Here is a 19,970-nt window from a genome sequence, read left to right on the forward strand (position 1 = left end):
TGCGGTGGGTGACGTGACGTTCAAGAACAATACCAATTCGAAACCATGCGGGCACAATCTGCTGACTCACGTAGAATTTCAGCCTCGCAATTTAAGAGGCTCTCTTTAAGCTTACATTTACTTTTGTTTGATCAAGTTTTCAATCTCTCCTGCAGTTTGAATGAGGTTTTACTGTACACATTATATGGCAGCTTGGGTATTGGTGGCGAGTGCGAACGAGGTTGGAAAAATCGAGCAGTCAATTGCGGCACATCTGAAATTCCAAGCGCTCTTATACGTTGGCTTTATGGGCCATGTCACGGTGCCGTGAAAAAGACCAAATAATCAAGCATGTCTGAAAAATTGGGAATCCGAATTTTTGATTGTTGGCTGTGCTTGATTAGACAGCTTAATAGTATGCAACCTGTAATGCGGTCCTGAAAAAGGGAAATCTATGAAATGACACATGACAGGCAACTAAAGATAACGTGATGGCTAGTAAAGGACTGGCAGAAATGCCTGGATTATGCAAAAGTCGATTTATAAAATGCCCTGTGCCTTCGAAAAAAAAAATGCCGAAAATGCGGTGAAGCCTTGTGAGGAGACTCCATGACTGAAAAGCCAATGACAAGCGCGCAGTTTCGGTGTGCGGGATGAACAACACAGATGCGAACAAGGCAAACGCACATTGGTATCTGAAGGGTGAGGCAGCTTTTGAGAAGGAAAAAACTACCCGCACACACCAGTCGGTGTCCGAAAGCGGTGCGGAGCTGGGGTAGGACGACCGGCGAATGCGCTGGCCGACAGCTGCCGTTGCCATAGGCTAGCAGCAAAGCTCAGAAACCAGAACTACGCACCCAGGCTATATTTTGGTCTGGCAACTGGGACCCTCCAACTGTCGTCATGTCTGTCAGTTTGTGCGCAGGTTACAATTCAGCATGCAATTGGCAGGATTTTTACATGATTGCTTGCCCAGCTGTGACACCTCAACTCGCCCCTTTGGGAGCCGCATACGAAATTTCGCGAGTGGGCTTTCCCACATATCATAGTTGACCAAAACAAGATGGCGGAGGTCATGCTAGGAGAGATATAAAGGTGACAGGATGAATTCCATGGGATCGCGCGGTATGCAACACATTAAGATAGGATAAAGTAAACAAAAAACGTGCTTGCGATTGTTCAGCCATCATGTTCTCAACAGGTGTCATATGTGGGAAAGCCCACTTGCAGAAATTCGCACGAGGTCAAGCTTAGCAGCGTCCAAATAAAATAAATGCCAGAGTAGAAAGCGAAGGAGATGCATTTGTATTGTCTTCCTGGCACTTTAAAAACTCATTCATCGGATAATTTGCCCAGATATCATGATTTTGCCATGGTCGAAGTTATGAAAGACGGCGCTTTATAGGATCGCCGGCGAATATTAAAAAAAATCTCAAATATCGATTTCTCGAATTTGAATATGGACCGAATATCAGACATATTCCATTTGTATTCGAAATTTCGAATATTCGCACACCCTTACTTTTAGCCCACAACATTGCAGTTTCAAGCAGTGCGTCAAAGTACTGCTTCCTGTCTGACCAGCAGCGATTTGTGTGACCCGTGGCCGGATTCCTTGTGCAGTTGATCGAGCGTGTGGTGCGGGACCACCCCTACCAGACATTGCCTGTGGTGCTGGCGCTGTGCAATGCTGACAAGGACCCCACGGAGAAGCCGGCAACCACCTCCCGAGCCAAGAAAGCCAAGACCAGCTTGCCTGCTGAGGTTGGTAGGGCTGCACAGAAACCAAATGTCCAGAAAAAAGCTGCATTCACAATGAAGCAATGAATTTACCCCATGACCTCATAGAATCTTGTCAACTGGATAAGAGGAAAAAAAACTGGATGGTACACTTTTAATCTCTGCCTTAATGATACGACGCAATGGCGTTAATGGGTTAGTGCCCATATATGCGGAATGGGTCATTCTGAACTTTATTACATTCTGGTAGGACAGTGTGGTGGTGGAGGGTCTCTATCCGGGTGATGTCACGAGAGGGCGCTAGTGGATCGCCAAGTCATCATCATCATCAGGCTGAGCGGGGCGGCGGGAAGAAAAGAGACGAGTGCAATCGAGGTTATTGGTGTGGGAGCCCGTGTGTTTTGGAGTTGTGCGAGTGTGTCACATGTCGCCACCAAAGCGTGACAATTCATGAATCCCTGGAAGTCCTCATACTACCCCTGGCATAGTGGAGCAGCGGTTAATGGATGCAGCACTGCCCTGCAATGGCAGGTGCTGCCACCAGTGAGGCTTGTGTGACCTAGGTTGCTCTTTTCAAGCAACCTCTTGCAACCAGTCACTGATTTAACTGCCGCCTGCTGTGAGGGGTTGCTTCTCTGGGGATTTTTCGTGGATTTTGCGCTCACGGTCAACGACGCCGACGATGACACCGGCGTTTCTGCAACACAAGTTCCTTAGCTCCAGTTTCATTCTTCCCCATCTTATTCGCATCAGAAATCAGCTGAAAGAAACAAAGTTGACATGAAAAGACTGACTAAATCTCATTAAATCGAGCACAAACATAATGAATTATTGGCCTATTCCGTAGCCATGCGAACATATACAGTAATCCCTCGTTATAACGAAGTCATCGGGACGGCGAAAAAATTCGTTATAAGCGATAATTCGATATAAGCGACCGCTCGAAAAAAGCTAAAATAGTCGAGATTTAATTGCGCCACAACTGCGAGGAAGCTGGCGGATTACCTTGAGCCGTTGCCTAGCAACCGCTGTGCCGCGCGGCGTCCGCCAGCTGCGGCGGTTTCTAGGCAACGGCTCAAGGTCGGTCTCTGCCTCCTCGGAGCACTGCCACAGCGAAATCGCAAGTTCGTGGCCAATTTGCTCGTAGCACATTTGTTACTTCTACCAGCAACTCAGTATTGGTCAGCGATCCTCAAAGGTGATACAGTTTTCAAATTGCTTATACCAGAGTTTATTATCTGTATCAAGAACAAGCTTTAGCTCATTTTTGTGATCCAGACGGGATCCAGGCTGATCGACAGGCCGGCCTGCCCACGGCCGGTCCCGACGCGCGCGAGCGAGCGCATCGAGACCGGCCGTGGGCAGGCCGGCCCGGCTCAAAGGAGCGCGCCCTACATCATCATGACGCTGCTGCTCTCCGCGCTCGCATTGGCTCCCGCTTCCCGTCCGCTTCCGCCGTTCGCAACTTCGCGCCGCGGTGAATCGCGCTCGCTTTTCGCACACGTGTCCCCGCCGTAGGAACAAAATTCAGTCACCCTACCACGCATTTAGGCCGTTTGTCTCGTCGAATGGCGCGAATCGAGCATGACCGGCCACTTTTCCGCATCCAAGACACCGCGGTTTTCTGTCATCGCAAAGCGCGAGGAAAACTTTATTATCGTGTGGATTCTGTCACGGGGAACACCAGGAATGCGCTTCCGACCGAGATTAACGGTTCGGGCGCGCTGCACCATGGAATTTGACCCCGCTGAGCACGGGACACTCGGCACTCTCTTGGTGACCGTTACTAGGCAGGTCATCGATCGTGGGTTTGGTACTTTTGTGGCCTGTTCTATGCCTGCACGAGTCATTCGTCGGCGGTATTACCGTATTTACTCGATTCTAAACGCCCCCTTTTTTTTCACGATCGCGATGCCCAAAGTGAGAGGGGGTGCTTAGATTCGAAAAATCTAAACTGACCCCCCCCCCCCGGGCCCCTCTTTTCGCGGCGAAATCTCGATGAAACGGGCGCGAGAAAAAAACATTTTATTTAGGAAACATTCAAAAGAAAAATAGCTGCAGACAGTTCTGTGCCGCCATCTATCTTGTAGTGTCGGAACGCAGCAACACAAAAAGCGCCGTGGACGCGGCTGGCCTCGCCCGCTTATCTGTTTTTTCAGCAGCGCCGGCGGACGCATTTGTTGCTACGACGCCGCGCGTCTTATCTTTTCTCTTTATCTTTCCTCTCATCTCTTAACTCTCCTCTATCTGCACTTGGCAGCGGTGGTGGCTCGGCTGGAGCCAGTCGGCAGGCCCGTGCAATTTCCTTTTCATCCTTCTCTCAGTCACAACAACAACGCGCAGGCCGCGCCTCCTCGGGACTCCGACTGCACATGCTGGACGTAAAAGAGAGCAAGTGCACTTGGCGGCCTCGGCAACGCTCTCTTCCGCGCAAAAAAGGGGGTGCTTAGATTTGCATGCAAAGTTTTTTTTCAGAAATTTTTTTCCGAAAATAGGGGGGGTTGCTTAGATTCGGGGGGTGCTTAGAATCGCGAAAATACGGTAATTTGGCACTGCATGCGCAAAGGGTCGCCGCCACGGCGGCGATGCCTACGTTCGGCAGCGGCGATGCCTCCGCTCGCCACTTCGCTCTAAGCGGGTCAAGCTCTTCGTGCGCTTCGAGTAATGTGGCTTAAAATGCATGCGTTTGGGTCGGGACCGGAAGAAATTTCGAATAAAGCGATATTTCGAGTAAAGCGATTTCGTTATAACGAGGGATTACTGTATACCCACTTCATCTTCCCCACAGGACCGAGTGGAGGGGGCGCGCTTCCTGGTGTCGTGGCTACACAAGGGCGATGACCTCTGTGCAGCCATCCTCCCTCAGCTGGAGCGCCTCATGGATGCATACATACAGCTGGCCTACATAGAGCCACCCAGCACGCCACGAGGCCAGGCCTCAGGTGAGCCGCTGTTTCTTTTTTTTTTCCTTGGCAGGCCTTCCCAGTAATTGGTGTGAAATGACACCTACACATTATTGCGAAACCATTGTATGGCTCATCAGCAACAAAACCCAACGTCGGCGTTGACCAGCAGGGGTGGTCCCAAAAATCGTACATGATGTCACCATGGGATAACGAAAAAAATTCTTCGAAAGGTGTGGGAAGTTGAACCAAGGACCTTTGGTTGCAAAACAAGCACGCAGCCCATAGGCGACAAAACCACATTGCCGCGAACTTCGCTGCTCTCCACATTTCGTTTGCAAGCGACAGTATTAGACTGTCTAACTAGAGCCATGCTTTCGTCATGTCCGCACACCACCTCACGTCATGATTCCAGATAGCTTAATGCAGACACAGGTCATATCACAAGCGAATGGTTGCTCCGCGTGAAGCAAGGACAATCTTTTTTCATAGCCAGTGACACTTACCAAGACCGAGTGGGGGAACTGACGGGAAGAAGCAAGCGGAATCAAACGCCTCCGAATGCACCTTTTCCGATCTGCCCCGCACCAAGGATGATGCCATCTATGCTGCGGCTGACCCTTCGGCTGTACCGTTTTTAGCACAATCACACGCTCTTCTTTGTAGGCCGCCTCAATGGCAACGAAGATCTCTAGCGACAGCGATGACGAATGTATAGCTGAGGCTATCCAAGCCAGTCCTTCCAATTGACTCTGTTTAAATCCAAGATGGCACCTTTCACGACAGCGAAAAGCTGGCTGGTTGTGACAGCAATGCCTGCTCATGTCTACATTAAACCAAAAAACAAACTTTCGGTCAAAAACGATCTCTGCAGTATTTTTGGAGTTTATATTAGTCCGAAAACTCAAACTTTTGGACTTCACCGAGTCCGAAATATCGGTCATGAATGTGTACACATTCCTATGAGGTGCGTGACGGTTCCTCAGCATAGTCCGAAAAATCGGCCGGCTGCTGTGTTCAGAACCAAGGTATGAATATGACCTGAACTTTATCCTCACTGCTTCGCAAGATAGCTACAGCGACCTCTAACGCCAGACTTATGAGCTGTTGCAATGCAATTAGCTGATCCTATTCACTTATTCTTGCCATGCTTGTCTTGGTATAAGGTGCGTCTCCGAGCTAATTACACGCACTTTATCTTACTGGAGGCCGGTATCATCGAGCACTTTTAACAGTACCCTCTTTACACAAATTACTCCTATATGGGAGTAAAGAGGGGGTAAACTGTCCTCTGTCACAGCCCATTTTATAAAAGAGTTTGCTAGATTAGAGGTTACTCCCTTTTGACACCTTTCTGTTTAAGAGTGTAGATGGCAGCCATGCCTTTAACTTTCTGATGCAGAATCTAAGCATTGACACTTCGTGTTGTAGCCAGCAAATATGGCACAGTGGCCTAAAGCTTCTTGCGTGGCGCGTTGTCTGTTGGAATTCTGGGAGGAACAGTTCGATGGGAAAGCGTACCTGACTTATCTCTGTGTTGCAATTTCACTTCCTGTTGACTTCTTTCTTTTTCTTCCTTCTTTCACCTAGCTGTGGTCAAACTCCCTCGTGATGCCGCGCTCCTCAAGTTGGGCCGGCTGGACAAAATTCCTGTGTTGACTCAAAGTGTCGAGGTAAGCAGTCGTCAGTGCAAGCGTGCAGCCGCTGTGCCTTAAGTGTCCTCGAGCGAAGTTGTAAGCATGCAAACCGAATAGAACATTTTCAAATTATTCCACATATCAGTACTGCTAGTTCAAGCAATAGACAAATGCTTTTCCACAGAACTGCCGGAAGAAATTGTCTCCGGGCCTCATTCATCTTTTACACAAATTTGAGATGTATTCTTCTGGAATAATTTTTAGTGCTCCATGCTTTAAATTTTGTTACGTGTTGTCCTATTTACCACATTTTCTGATTCAAGCGTACCAGTATTGTAGGCAAGCGATTGTATTTTGATATTTTGGTCCGCCATGCGAAAAAGACTCTGAGCTGTAACATTGTTTCTTTCCTGGCACCCCGCGCTGTTGGCTAATGTCAATAAGGGTGGTGTAGGTATTTGAATCAGTGAATAAAAAAAAAATAGATGTGAAGGTGTTTCGTGGTGCTGTAATGTGAAGAGTACAGTGAAAAAAACATTTAAGGTAGAGACACCAGACAATCACTTATTTGTAACTAATCCCTTTTTAAGTCACACCACCAACACCAGCAACAACCACCACCATGTCCCTCCCTTTATCTCTGTCCTTTGCCAGCTGCGTCCACCGTATCCTCGCAACTTCTTAATCTCCTCCGCCCAACTTTAAGGACCAGCAGTTATCTTGCCTTTGCATTACATGCCCTGCCCAAGCCCATTTCTTCTTCTTGATTTCGACTAAGATATCACTAACTCGTGTTTGTTCCCTCACCCACTCCGCCCGCTTCCTGTCTCTTATCGTTACACCTATCATTTTTCTTTCCATTGCTCGCTGCATGTCCTCAACTTAAGCTGAACCCTCTTTGTTAGCCTCCACATTTCTGCACCGTAGGTGAGTACCGGTAATGCAAACATGGCAGCCTCTCATCCTGTGATTCCCAGGTGGACCAGAATGCCTCGTACCGCAACCTGCCGGGGATCCTCAAGTTTTCGGACGAGTACCGGCTGTGTGGTGGCATAAACCAACCAAAGGTGATCGCCTGCTTGGGGCAAGACGGCCGCACATACAAGCAACTGGTCAAGGTAGGCAGTGAGCCACAATGTTTCCGATTTCAAGGATGGGCTTGAAGCTGAGTTGGGAAGCCTCATGCCACTGAGCACAATGTTTGTGCACTGTACTCATAAAGTTTCCCATTTCCTTCTTTCTCAGCATCTTTCTCATTTCTGCCAGAGTCGTTATGAACTAGCACAGGTGTGAATGTAATGTGCATGTGTGTGCATACATATGCATGAATGCATGCCCACCTACTATTATAAGTTTGGGGAGTGCAACATGAGGGAAAGAACTTATTATATTAATGCACGTACAAAAAATTTTAGCCCACATTTGCAGTTCCAGTCCCATTAATATTCAGTCTATCATCCTCTGGTTTCCAATGACAGGAGGCATTATCTATTAGTGCCGTCGGTTTAATGCTTTAATGGTTTCGGTTTTGACGCCCTTTAACCACGCTGATCTTGCGATGCCTATCTTAATGGGCACTGGTATTCTCTTGGACGTCCCACGGACGTCCACAGGACGTCCAAGGGAGTTTCAGTGCCCATTCGGTATGCCATCGGAAGCAGGACGATTGCACCTCACTTGATGTCAGCACCGCAAAAGCAGTACTACTCAGCTCTTTTTAAAAAGAAAGTAATTGCAGCTGCCAAAAGCATCAACGCCTCGTCAAGTGGTGCTACATGAACTGAATAAGGTGGAGACAGCGTGCAGTTACTGCCACCAGATGGCTGATTGCAGATGGTGTGGTCAGCATTACCGAGGAACTTGTCAGTCGTGCTTAACAGTATTGAAGACAAGCTTCTGTGCAAAAATATCCCTGACAAAGGACTCTAGGAAAACAGTACACCCAGTGACGATGATCACTACAGTGATCATAATGGAGTGCAAGTGGAGATGCTTTTGGTGAGCTTTCCCTCGTGTTATATGCGGATGAAAACTTTTTGTGTGCTATCAGTACTTCGAGCTCGCATCACAGTGACGACAAGGATAGCAGCTTAATTCACGCCACTCATACAAGCTTGCGGGTTGTCGGCATAGGGCAGTGCTCTAAAAGCTTCCAAACGTCGTGGCAGTCAAGTAGAGGTGTGTGGAGAGTCTCGCTCTGGCCGGCACGCCATTGCCATGTGAGGGCTCTAAATGTAGGCTGTGAAAACACCAGCACAGAATAAAGTGCTGCGAGACAAGGTGACGTTATGTATCATACAGGAACACTGCCTCAACTGTGATGCTACAGCTGAGTTTGTACTGCATCCCTGGATATCGTGGAAGTTACAATGGAACTGGCTTAGAACAACATAGCAGCTTATCAGGGCTCTAGGGGTAGAACTCGTTTGTTGCACTAGTCTGGTACGCAACTCCCGCATGACACGCCAATTCCTACTGCGAAGTCTGCTCAGCTGCCCAACAGGCTCCATCAACACAGACACCACAGATCACACACAGCTCGTCTGTCGTCCCTACGCCATCTTGTATCCGCCGGTGTACACACCTAGCCTCATTCCCTATCCAATCCGCATCACTTCCCTCGTAACCTCCAGCACCTTGCAAGCTGGACAAGCTCAACACCTGGGGACGTAACAGCGGGATTCTACTTATCTGCTTCCTTGTGCACAAGGTTTCGGTTTATAGCTCTGGTCATCGTTGTAACACTTGATGAAGCGAGATGCCAGAAGTGACTGTCAGGAGCATGTGGTAATGAGATGACAGTATTTGAGACCTAACTTGCTTTCACTGACTTGTCCATCGACATTGCCTTCCATTTCTTCGGTGCTTGATGTGCAGTGTCACCTGCTGTTGCTTGGCAGTTCAGTGCAATGTGTGCCCCCTCTCTGCCTCCCCACCCTTCTTCCCAGGGTCGTGACGACCTGCGGCAAGACGCAGTGATGCAGCAGGCGTTTGGCCTGGTCAACCGGCTACTCGCCCAGGAGGCTGGCCACCAGGGCACAGGCAGGCTGGCCATGCGCACCTACAAGGTACGGTGGGGGTTGCCGTTGTTCTTGCTGCTTTCTGTATTTTTGCGGGGGAACCAAAGGTTTACATGTCTTACATTTTACTGTACATTAAATCCTAGTTGACTCTAGATTCGTTGAAGCGCAGTGGAACTCTTAGCTGACACGTCCCGTCGTACCTCTAGAAATTCTTAGGACAGTGTGGTGGCAGAGGGTCTAGTTCCGGGTGATGTCACGAGAGGGCGCTAGTGGATCGCCAAGTAATCATCATCATCATCATGAGGCGGAGCGGCAGTGGCGGGAAGATGGGAGAAGTGCAATAAAGGTTGTTGGCGTGGAGCCCGTTTTTTTTGGGGGGGGAGTTGTGCGAGTGTGTCACCGCTCAAGCGTGACAAAATATTCCAATTAAGCATGTTGTGAAATTGTTCGGAAAGGAAGAAAAAGAGAGAAACACAAAATTATGTTTACAGTTTGCAGCACTTTATTTTATTTGCTTAGACATACTGCAGGGGAATGCAGACCTGGATAAAGAGGAATTTAGGAGTTGCCTTCATTTTATTTAACAAAGCTCTGTAGTCTGCATCTGCCAATTGTTCCCTACTGTGTGAGCATAATTAGACTCGTAATGATTGCCGCTGCTGGTAGTGGTCACAACTGGGGTTATGTTCATTTCAACGCCCAAAGAACGTGTCTGTGCACCTCCTTCAATGTTACTTGGTGACTAATCGACAAAGCTCCTTGCCACTTATCGAGACAAAGCTTGTCCCAAGGCTAGCCGATTTCTATGCGATGGCACACTGAGCATTAAGTAGTTCAATAAAGGATGTGCAGCTTGAAGTGCTGCGTTTTGAAATACTCATTTGCAGTGTTCATTGGATGGTTACTGTGATAGTTATTGTACCTGTTTAATCATTTCCTCCACTAAGTGGTATAATATTTGGTGGCATCTCATTTCCTCAATGCTACAGTGCAGGTTGCCGGAAAAAGATTCAGTTGAAAGAAGAAAATACAATAGATTCTCGACAGTATGAATCAAGGTCACAAAAGAACTCATATCGTTCAAAACAAACAAAATCCAAATGCAGAAGCATGGGAAATGCAGGTGCACAGATCAGCTCTCAGCTGTCAGGATTTATTTACATTTGCGCAGCCACAGCTCGCTACTCACTATACGGGTCGCACTCCCATGCTCACTTGCGACGTCAATGATGTGTGGGCTGTATACCCGCGCTGACTGCTCATGGTGCACACTACAAGACTAGCGATCGCGGCTTTGGCAACATGCGGGCAGCACTTGGTGTTAGAGGATGTGGTCGCGGCTCGTGCATTCATGTCATCCATAGTAGCGTGGGAGAGTGTTCCGAGCACATGAAATTTCACTTCACTTCGCTTTAATACCTTAAAGACCCTCGTTAGAGGGTATTACATAAGGGGTGGGACACACAGAAATGAAAAACAGAATGACTAACAGATAAGTTGAAAGTTATACAAATACAGTCCAACCTCGTTATAACGAAGTCGCATTTTGCGCGGAAATTCGTTCGTTATATCCAATATTCGTTATAAAAGTATGCACTCAAATTCCCGCAGAAAAGGTCGCTAATAAACCCAAGTAAAGAGTACTTTAAGATGGACAGCACAGGGTTGAAAAAATGCACTATCTTTGAATTTAACGCGTGGTATAAGCATATGAAACCTCGCCTTGCATTTCGTACTGGAAAGCAAGAGGAAACTCACAAATCGGGCTGCTGGCCAGGTGCGAAAACTATGTTATTTAAAAAACGACGTAATGTTCGTTTGGCGGCACTTCACACTGTTTGACAGGTTATAGTTCTCGACGAAATCAACACAGAGCAGCGCTTTCCCGATGTCAGCTGATTTGGCCACAGGTAGGTTCCCGAGGTACCCCCTGAACTTCCTGGCCATGTCAGCGGCCTCGCCGCTGCTGAGAGCTCGCACTTTGCCATCTTCACATGCATCGCTGTTTCTAGCATCATCTGCAGAAACCACCTGATCAGCAATTTCTTGGTCGGCCAGTTCGGGCGCCACAGCCAAGTTGTCATCTGCACAGATGAATTCCTCGAACGTAACGTTCGGAACCGCCAGCTGACGCCATGTCGTCTCGCCGAAATTGTCCGCTTGCCTCCCAGTTGCATGCGGAAGCTTTCTGCCTACTTCTCGCAGTTCTCGGCGCCAACGGCTGCTTCTTCGCCAGACATGACGTGGCAAACAATCCGATGGCGGTCATTAAATCGCTGCAGCCAGCCACTGCTTGCATGAAAGTCATTGTGGCCTCAGACGGAAGTGAGACTGCTCGCCTTCATTTGAAGGGCGGCACCAGACACAGGCAGGTTAACAAGGCATCTTCAACATCCTGCCTTGCTGTCATTCTTCACAGCGCCTGCAGAGTGGGCGCTTGCAATCTTCTGCCTTGCGCTCAAGATAACCATCTTATCTAGATAGATAAGAGTGCTAGGCGCAACACCGAAGTCTGCGGCAATGACTTTTCCTTGCGCCCGCTGTCAACTGCCCTGAATATCTTTATCTTCGTTTCAAGCGAAACTGCTGTTTGTTAATACGCGTTCCGCTACGGCGTCTACAGATTGAACTGCAGAGATAGCGCGCGCGGGGCGCGGGTCGGAAATTGCGACGGCGGGGGTGGCCGGGGAGCGGGCGTCGGTTCGATCACGTGCCAGTCACGTGCTAGGCAGCCATTGATGCTAGATTCATTCGCTCTCCCTAGATGGCGTTGCGTGCGGAAGCGCGGGTGATTCAAACACATTTTAGGTGCGCGCGCTTCAAAAGATCAAAATTTAGCGTGTTTTGAGATTCTTTCCTACTTGTTTGAGCATTTTGAGCCCCGTGAATACAAAAACTGCTTCGTTATAACCGATACAGTGTCAAATTTTGAATTTTTCGTTTCGTTATACAGATAGAACTCCCTTAGAAATAAAGCATGTCCAACCAAACTTTTCTTTCACTTCGTTATATCCGATAATTCGTTGTATCCGTGTTCGTTATAACGAGGTTCGACTGTATAAGATTATCACTGAGCAAGTACACGCGTGATTTCTTCGATGAACAATGATTGGCATGTGATAGCAGCAAGTTCTCGGGGAAGGCCGTTCCAGTCGTTCGCGGTCCGGGGGAAGAATGATGAAGAAAATGTGGTGCGGGCGCGAGGTCGTGACACTTGCTAGTGATGGCCGGTGCGGAGGGAGATGCGTGGTGGTGGTGCGCAGATGTAGGGTTCCTGTCGTAGCTCAGAGTAAAAAAACTTGTGAAACAAACATAAACTAGCAATGTAGCGGCGATGAGCAAGGGTAGGTAGGCTGGACTGTGATTTGAGGGATGATATGCTGATATCAAAAGAATACGATGAATGAATGAATCTAGTTGCTCGGTTTTGAACTGCTTCAATTGAATTACAGAGATATGCTTGCTTTGGAGACCAGATGGGAGATGCGTATTCTAATTTTGATCTGACTAATGATTTGTATGCGAGGAGCTTGACATGCTGAGGTGCAGAGCGTAGGTGACGCTTTAAGGATCCTAGTGTTCTGTTGGCGGATGATATGATGTTGGAAATATGCGTATTCCATGTAAGATCATGACAAAGATGAACACCAAGGTATTTGTATGATTGGACAAGATCGAGAGGAACGTTAGATATGCTGTATTGGAACAGAAGAGGGTAACGGCGACGATGGAACGACATATATTTGCATTTACTTGTGTTAAGTGTCATTAGCCATTCACTGCACCAGTCTTGCACATGAGTTAAATTATTTTGAAGGGGTTGTTGGTCGAAGGTGTTAGTGACTGTTCTGTAAATAACACAATCATCAGCAAACATCCGAATATGGCAATCTAATTTCTCAGGTAGGTCGTTAATATAAATTAGAAACAAGAGTGGCCCAAGGACGGATCCTTGGGGCACGCCTGAGGAGACTGGTAGGAGGTCAGACATTTGGTTATTGACAACGACTGATTGGAAGCGGTGAGTTAAGAATTCTTTTATCCATGCTAGTATGTCGGGGTGCAAGTTTAGGCGAGAGAGTTTCAGAAATAAATGGTTATGAGGTACCTTGTCAAATGCTTTAGCGAAGTCGAGAAAAATTGCGTCAGTTTGGAGGTTAGCATCAAGGTTGGCATGCAAGTCATGAACGAAAAGTGCTAGTTGACTTTCACATGAGTATCCTTTGCGAAATCCGTGCTGCGATGAGTGAAAAAAATTATTTGAATCCAGAAAGTGCATTGTTAAAGAATAAATGACGTGTTCCATGAGTTTACATGGTATGCTGGTGAGTGATATGGGTCGGTAATTAAGTGGTGAATCTTTGTTACCCGACTTGTGCACCGGAACGACCTTCCCCACTTTCCAGTCATGGGGTATGACACCTGTAGAAAGAGACTGTGAGAACAGCAGGCATAAAAATTTGGCAGAAGTATGGTTAACGTTTTTTAGTACCTTGGTGTTGATTTCGTCAAAGCCGGCAGATGATGACAGTTTTAGTTTATCTATGAGACATGATATGCCGGCCTCAGAGAAAGTAACGGCTGTCATTAAACTTCTTTGGTCATTTGCTGTCTTGAGGGGGGGCGGTTCCTGTTCATGAGTGAATACAGATGCGAAAGCAGAATTAAATATGTTAGCACACTCGACATCGGAAACAGCACGCCCGGAATCATCAGTTAAGGTAATAGTGCGTATAGATTGCGGATTTAAAAGCTGCCAGAATTTAGTCGGCTTATCTTTAAGTATGTTGGGTAGGTCAGTATGATAAAATGAGCGTTTAGCTTTTTTTTACTGCGACCAGGTATGTCTTTTCGGCAGTGTAAATTTTTCCCATGCGCAGTCATTTCCAGTCTGTTTGGCACTGCGGAACAAGCATTTCGTTTTGTTTTCTAGTCTTCCCAGAGCCTTCGTAAACCATGGTTTCTGTTTGGTTGCGCGGAAGCTGCATTTGGGAACATATTTGTTAGTAAGTTCGTTGATTTTATGAATAAACATCGACCAATTTTCGTGGATGGTTTGTTCCGGGAAAGAGTGCTGAAAAGATGGGAAATAAGCTTCCAACGCCCTGTTTATAGCCTCATAGTTACCTTTGTTATAAAGGGTGATTGTTTTTTTGGAAGTTTCTTTTATTGTTGGAGTGAAGGTAAAAGACGCATGGATGACTTTGTGATCACTAATTTCCCGGAGGTAAGTAATGGAGTTGAGGCATTCGGGGTGGCTAGGTAGTATAAGGTCAAGAATGTTTGCGGTGTCTCCGGCGATGCGTGTAGGCTGGGTTACTAACTGAATAAGATTAAAATTTAAGCACACATCCACAAACTCCTGTGATTCATGCTGTCTAAAAATAGGCTGATAAGGGTTATTCCAATCTATGTCAGGATAGTTAAAATCTTCAAAAAGGAGCACGTGTGCATTAGGGTGTTTTGTTGTAAGTTCGTTCAGAATGTTGTGCAGCTTTCGAGGGAATTCGGGGTTATTGTGGGGGGGCCTATAGCAAACACCAATTAGTATAGACACTGGCGTGGCGCGACAAAGCAGCCATAATATTTCGAGGTCAGATTGGATGTTAATGTGGGAACACTGTAGTTGATTGCTGGTAGCGATAAGGACGCCTCCTTCTCGGGGGCCTTTGCGATCGGCGCGGAAAAGGTTAAAATTAGGTAAGTTGCACAGAACTTCAATGTCGCCCACATTATCGGTCAGCCAAGTCTCTGTCAGCACAAGCAGGTTAGAGCCTGTATAAGATACAAGGCTGGATAACTATCGCACTTTGAAAGCAGACTGCGTATATTAGTATAGATAACCGAAAAAGAAATATTCTGTCGAGGGGAGGTATGGCGAGGATTAGATAAGCGACAACTGTGCGGTGAGCGCTATGCTATTTCTTTCACCATTTTGGTGGCAGCATCAAAAGTGTAGCGTTTTTTGCCGAGAAATAGGGTCTTGTACTGCAAAGAAAACGGTCCGGTTTCTGCTCTTGCAAATGCGACAAGATGTTTGCGGGCTTTTTGAACAGAGCGGGTAAAATCTTCTCCAATGCTATAGTTAGTGTCCTTAAGCATAGGACCTTTGGAAAGGATAGTTTCTTTGGTTTTGAAGGAGACGAATTTTGCTATAATTGGCCGTTGGCGGTCCTCGTTATGGCGTCCCAAGCGATGGGCACGCTCTATCTGACTGGGCTCTAAGGTTAACTTTAACTTATCCTGACAATGCTTAATTATTATTTCTTCAGATTTGATGAATGATTCGAGGGGATTGGAGTCTGGAAGGCCATAGAATATCAGGTTGTTGCGGCGTGATCTGTTTTCTGTGTCGTCTATTCGGGCCTCAAGGTTAGTAACAAGAGCTGCCGTCCCGGCGGCAATGGAATTGACGGATTCTAGATCCGATTTTAGGGTAGCAATGTCCTGAAAGAGGCTTTCCAGGTCTGCTAGGCATTTGCTCAGGTCGGAAATGGTTTGGTCGACAGAACGCATCTGACCTTTAAGGTCCTGTACATCCGCGATTATTTGGCCTTGACCGGCTGACAGCTTCTTGAGTTCAGCAAGAACACTATCAAGTTTGTCCGGACCAGGGTTCATCTCAACATCTCCGGACAAAAGAAGAAGAGATTTTACAACAGAAAAGCATTCACCAGCAATAGAAATGCAACACTGCAGGCTCGGAAGCTGTACCAGGCAACGGTCACTACATTTTTAGAAAAAAGGCAGTATGATGGACTAACCTGCGTAGCGAAAACCAGTGGATGAGGAGGCTGCGACATGGCACAGCTACCGAGCCCACAGAGCGCGGGCGGAAGGCTCTTTATATGTTGACTGGGTCGATGTTGTCGCTGGCGGTTGCGCTTGCCATCCGATGTCGAGGGTCTAGGAAGGGAGTGCTCTTTTCACCGACGCAGCTGCGCTGCTCAAACCGAATGGTCCGTTGTACCCGGCGCAGAACGGCTGCTCTGGGTCTGGTAGAACAAGCCACGAAGTGTCGAAGATGGCTGGGAAGATGTAGGCAAAGGCAGGCGCGAGCACCTGCGTAGCGAAAACCAGTGGATGAGAAGGCTGCGACATGGCACAGCTACCAAGCCCAAATTCTGCATATTGTATGCAGTGGGCTCTAGCCAGGAAATTTTATGAATTCGTATCATTCCGAAATTTGTGTCAGCTGTGTTCATATCCCCAAGATTCTGCTGCAATACTTAGTTATCATTCAATCTATTCGCTACAAAAACATATAAATGTGCGTAAACATAGTCCGCAGTTGCAGCATGGTATGCATGTACAATGAAAACTAGTAAAAAATCCTAAAATAGTTTGCCATAGCTTAAATTTGTAATATAAAATTTTGTTCGTCAGAAACGCTCACAACAGCGGTGAAGTTTAGTCATTGAAGCGACAGCAATTCTGGTGATTCTCACTAGAGGAACGGAGAGATGTTTCCCCTGGTCTTGTGGCGTTTCGAAGGCGCTTGCGGCTTTTCCAAAGGCCACAAAAAAGCCGAGCGCCAGTTAAGTTGGCTTTCTCGCAAGGCTCTGCAAGCGTAGGTTGAGCGCCGACTATGGTGGCTTTTTTGCATCGCAGCCGTGTCGTGGGGAAAGCGGTTTGTCAGAGCGAAAGATATTGCTATTTTCACCACCTGCACTGCTGCTTCCATGGCGCTCTTGACGGATGCCGGAGGCGTGAACGTGTACTGACTGCCGGACTGCAACCCTACGCACCGCTGTTGGCGAGATAAAAGTGCGAACCTTGGCGCGAATGCTTGCTGCATCACCGCCAGTCACTTGTGCAGTGCGGCGAAGCCTGCCTCCTGCCATCCGAACGGGCACAGTTTGGTGCTGGGGAGTTCGATATATCCTTTTGATGGCCACCCGCGTTCGATATATAAAGTATAAATTGCATGCGTTTGTCAAAAGTATTTACGAAGAGCTTGATATAGCCAATAATTCGTAATATCTATGTTCAGTATATTGAGGTTTGACTGTACATATATCTATGACACAAACTCTGGAAGAAGAAAATTTGGCAGAGACATTAAGACTGCTTATGTGGGGCAGTGTGAAAGCATTACTGTCCCTGGGTGCATTGACATCCACCCACACATACACGCGCATACAATGCCACCCGGAATGCTACATGACAGACGGTTGTGTCACAATTTTGGTACGAATGCTTGCAAAACTGGTGCCCCATGGAGATGAATGACGTGTATGGGGTTGTCCGAGGTGGCAGTGCTCGGCTTGCTGTGTGCGTCGTACGGCCACCTGACGACGCCAAACTATATTTCTAGCCATTGCTGGGATTTTCTGTCGCATCTGCAAGCACGCACACACTAACGCCACCAGGTTTTCTTGTAATGGGGCTAGTAATGCTTACACATTAAAATCAGCCACAACCTGACGTCATAGTGTGGACAGGAGTTTGGTGGACACCGGTGGACACATCTTCCGGAGGTCAGAGTGGTCCTGCTAGAGGTCACCAGAGTGCCCCGTGTATGTGGACGTCTCTGTTTGGCTGTCCAGGTGGTCCCGCTATCGCGCCGCAGCGGCCTGGTGCAGTGGTGCGAGGGGACACAGCCTTTCTCCGAGTTCCTGCTACCGTCTCGAACCGGGGCCCACCAGCGGTACCACCCACAAGACTGGACGCCCGCTGCTTGCCGCAGTGCCATGCAGGTCGGTGCATCTGCCGTGACACCATGGTGGACCGTGCTATGATGCCGTGGACCCTGTCACAAAACCTATCAATTGCTCATTGATTGCCACTGAGAGGCTTAATTGATTTGTTCATAGAAGGTTGCGGCCAAGTACTACACCAGGGTACGCAGTGAGCTATGGAAAAGAAAATGATAGATGTAACGTTAAGAGACCAGAAGAGAGCAGAGTGGGTGAGGGAACAAACGTGGGTTAATGACATCCTAGTTGAAATCAAGAGGAAGAAATGGGCTTGGGCAGGGCATGTAATGCGAAGGCAGGATAACCGCTGGTCCTTAAGGGTAGCGGAGGGGACTCCAAGAGTAGGCAAGCGTAGCAGGGGGCGGCAGAAAGTTAGGTGGGCAGATGAGATTAAGAAGTTTGCGGGAATATGGTGGCCGCAATTGGCGAAGGACAGGGTGAGTTGGAGAGACATGGGAGAGGTCTTTTTCCTGCAGTGGGCATAGTCAGGCTGATGATGATGATGATTGTGATGATGATGGCAGTGAGAGCTGGATCGTTATTTGTCTGAAATGACTGAAAGCCAGCTTGAAATTTTGTCCTTTAGCAAACGCAGAGCAAATATCAATGGCCATAAGTCCGGTGACATCACTCACATGAAGGTGCCCGTAGAAATCTCCCCTATTGAGGTCATGAAATAGGAAATTTTAAAATTAAAAAATTAATTTGCTCGGAAACAGAACACCCCGCTGAAAAATTTGCCGCAAAGGACCAGAAAACTGCAGAGAGTGTACTACTGTGAAATTTTCAGTAAAATCAGGGGAGCGAAAAAAATGCCTGAGTTGGCCTTCAAGCAAGGGGAGTTGTCTGGGCTGTTCCAAGTGCTCTCCTCAATGATGGGCACAGCAGGGTGGCATCTTGTGCTCTGCCTGCATGCTTGATAACAGTGAGTCGTCAAAGCCGGTGTTGATGACCCATCTTGAAGTCGTCTGCTTCACCTCGATTGATGCAGGCTGTTCACAAGAGCTCGCCTGAGGAGCGCCTGCTTGCCTACCAGGAAATCTGCCGCCACTTCCACCCAGTGTTCCGGTACTTCTTCTTCGAGAACTTTCCGGAGCCCAGTCGCTGGTTCGAGCGTCGGCGGGCATACATTTACAGTGTGGCCACGGGATCCATAGGTAATACACACCATTCTCATGCCCTCGTTGGTGTCTTTACCGCGTTTACTCAAACATAACACGAGGCTTTTCTACCCATAACTAGGGGCGCACGAATATTCAAAATTTCGAATACAAATTGAATTGGTAGTTGAGAATTTTCAAATATTCGAACATTCGCATCACCAGCGATCGAATACTGTGCCGACTTTTATAAATCCAGCAATGTCCAAAGACCAATTTTTCTTAAGGTTCGTAATTTGTAAATAATGATTGCTTTTTTTTTTTATTGAATTGTGTCAGGAAATTTTTTGACCATTTTTAAGGCGAAAGCACGCTTCTGAACATGGCATAATGTCAAAAAAACAGTATGCAGCTGTCTCTCCACTCTCTTTTCCGCCATTTCATCATTTGAGCCAGTTGCATTCGGGCATGGATAGGCTCGGACCACATGCGAATTTCGACAAGTGGGCTTCCCACATATCGCATGACGAGAACAAGACGGCCAACCAACCACTTCAAACAATCAATGTGAAAGTGCGTTTGTCTGTTTCTTCCTTTTTTCCACTATGTGTTGCATGCCTTACACCCACGTTCATTGCCTCCACAACTTTTCTTGTGTGAGCTCGGCATCATTTTGGCCAACTAGGAGTGTGGGAAAGCCCACCTTCGGTATTTCGAATAAGGCTCGGGGGGGGATTATTTCACCATTTTAAATGCTAATGCAAAAATACTTTGCATGTTTTACCTAGAAGCTTCGTAGATTCGAATTCTTGGATAACCTCGAATTCTCAAAAAACCATTTCAGCTTCCCTTTAAGCCCTTTCCAGTGCACCTTTTTTTCATTCTGCCA

The 19,970-nt window shown here is 47.4% G+C and overlaps 1 protein-coding gene across 1 annotated transcript in view; it reads left to right on the top strand.

Moving 5' to 3' along the window:
* tefu (Serine/threonine-protein kinase tefu) overlaps positions 1–19,970 on the top strand; it is a 155,896-nt gene that overhangs the window by 123,330 nt on the left and 12,596 nt on the right. Inside the window, exons 51-57 of the mRNA XM_089570615.1 lie at positions 1,603–1,743; positions 4,508–4,661; positions 6,213–6,295; positions 7,237–7,377; positions 9,208–9,327; positions 17,832–17,981; positions 18,973–19,138. Coding sequence (XP_089426741.1) covers positions 1,603–1,743; positions 4,508–4,661; positions 6,213–6,295; positions 7,237–7,377; positions 9,208–9,327; positions 17,832–17,981; positions 18,973–19,138 — 955 coding nt within the window. The remainder of the gene's footprint in view (positions 1–1,602; positions 1,744–4,507; positions 4,662–6,212; positions 6,296–7,236; positions 7,378–9,207; positions 9,328–17,831; positions 17,982–18,972; positions 19,139–19,970) is intronic.

Source organism: Amblyomma mixtum, chromosome 1 (assembly GCF_055824585.1).
Source record: "Amblyomma mixtum isolate Tamu chromosome 1, ASM5582458v1, whole genome shotgun sequence".
Taxonomy (NCBI): domain Eukaryota; kingdom Metazoa; phylum Arthropoda; class Arachnida; order Ixodida; family Ixodidae; genus Amblyomma; species Amblyomma mixtum.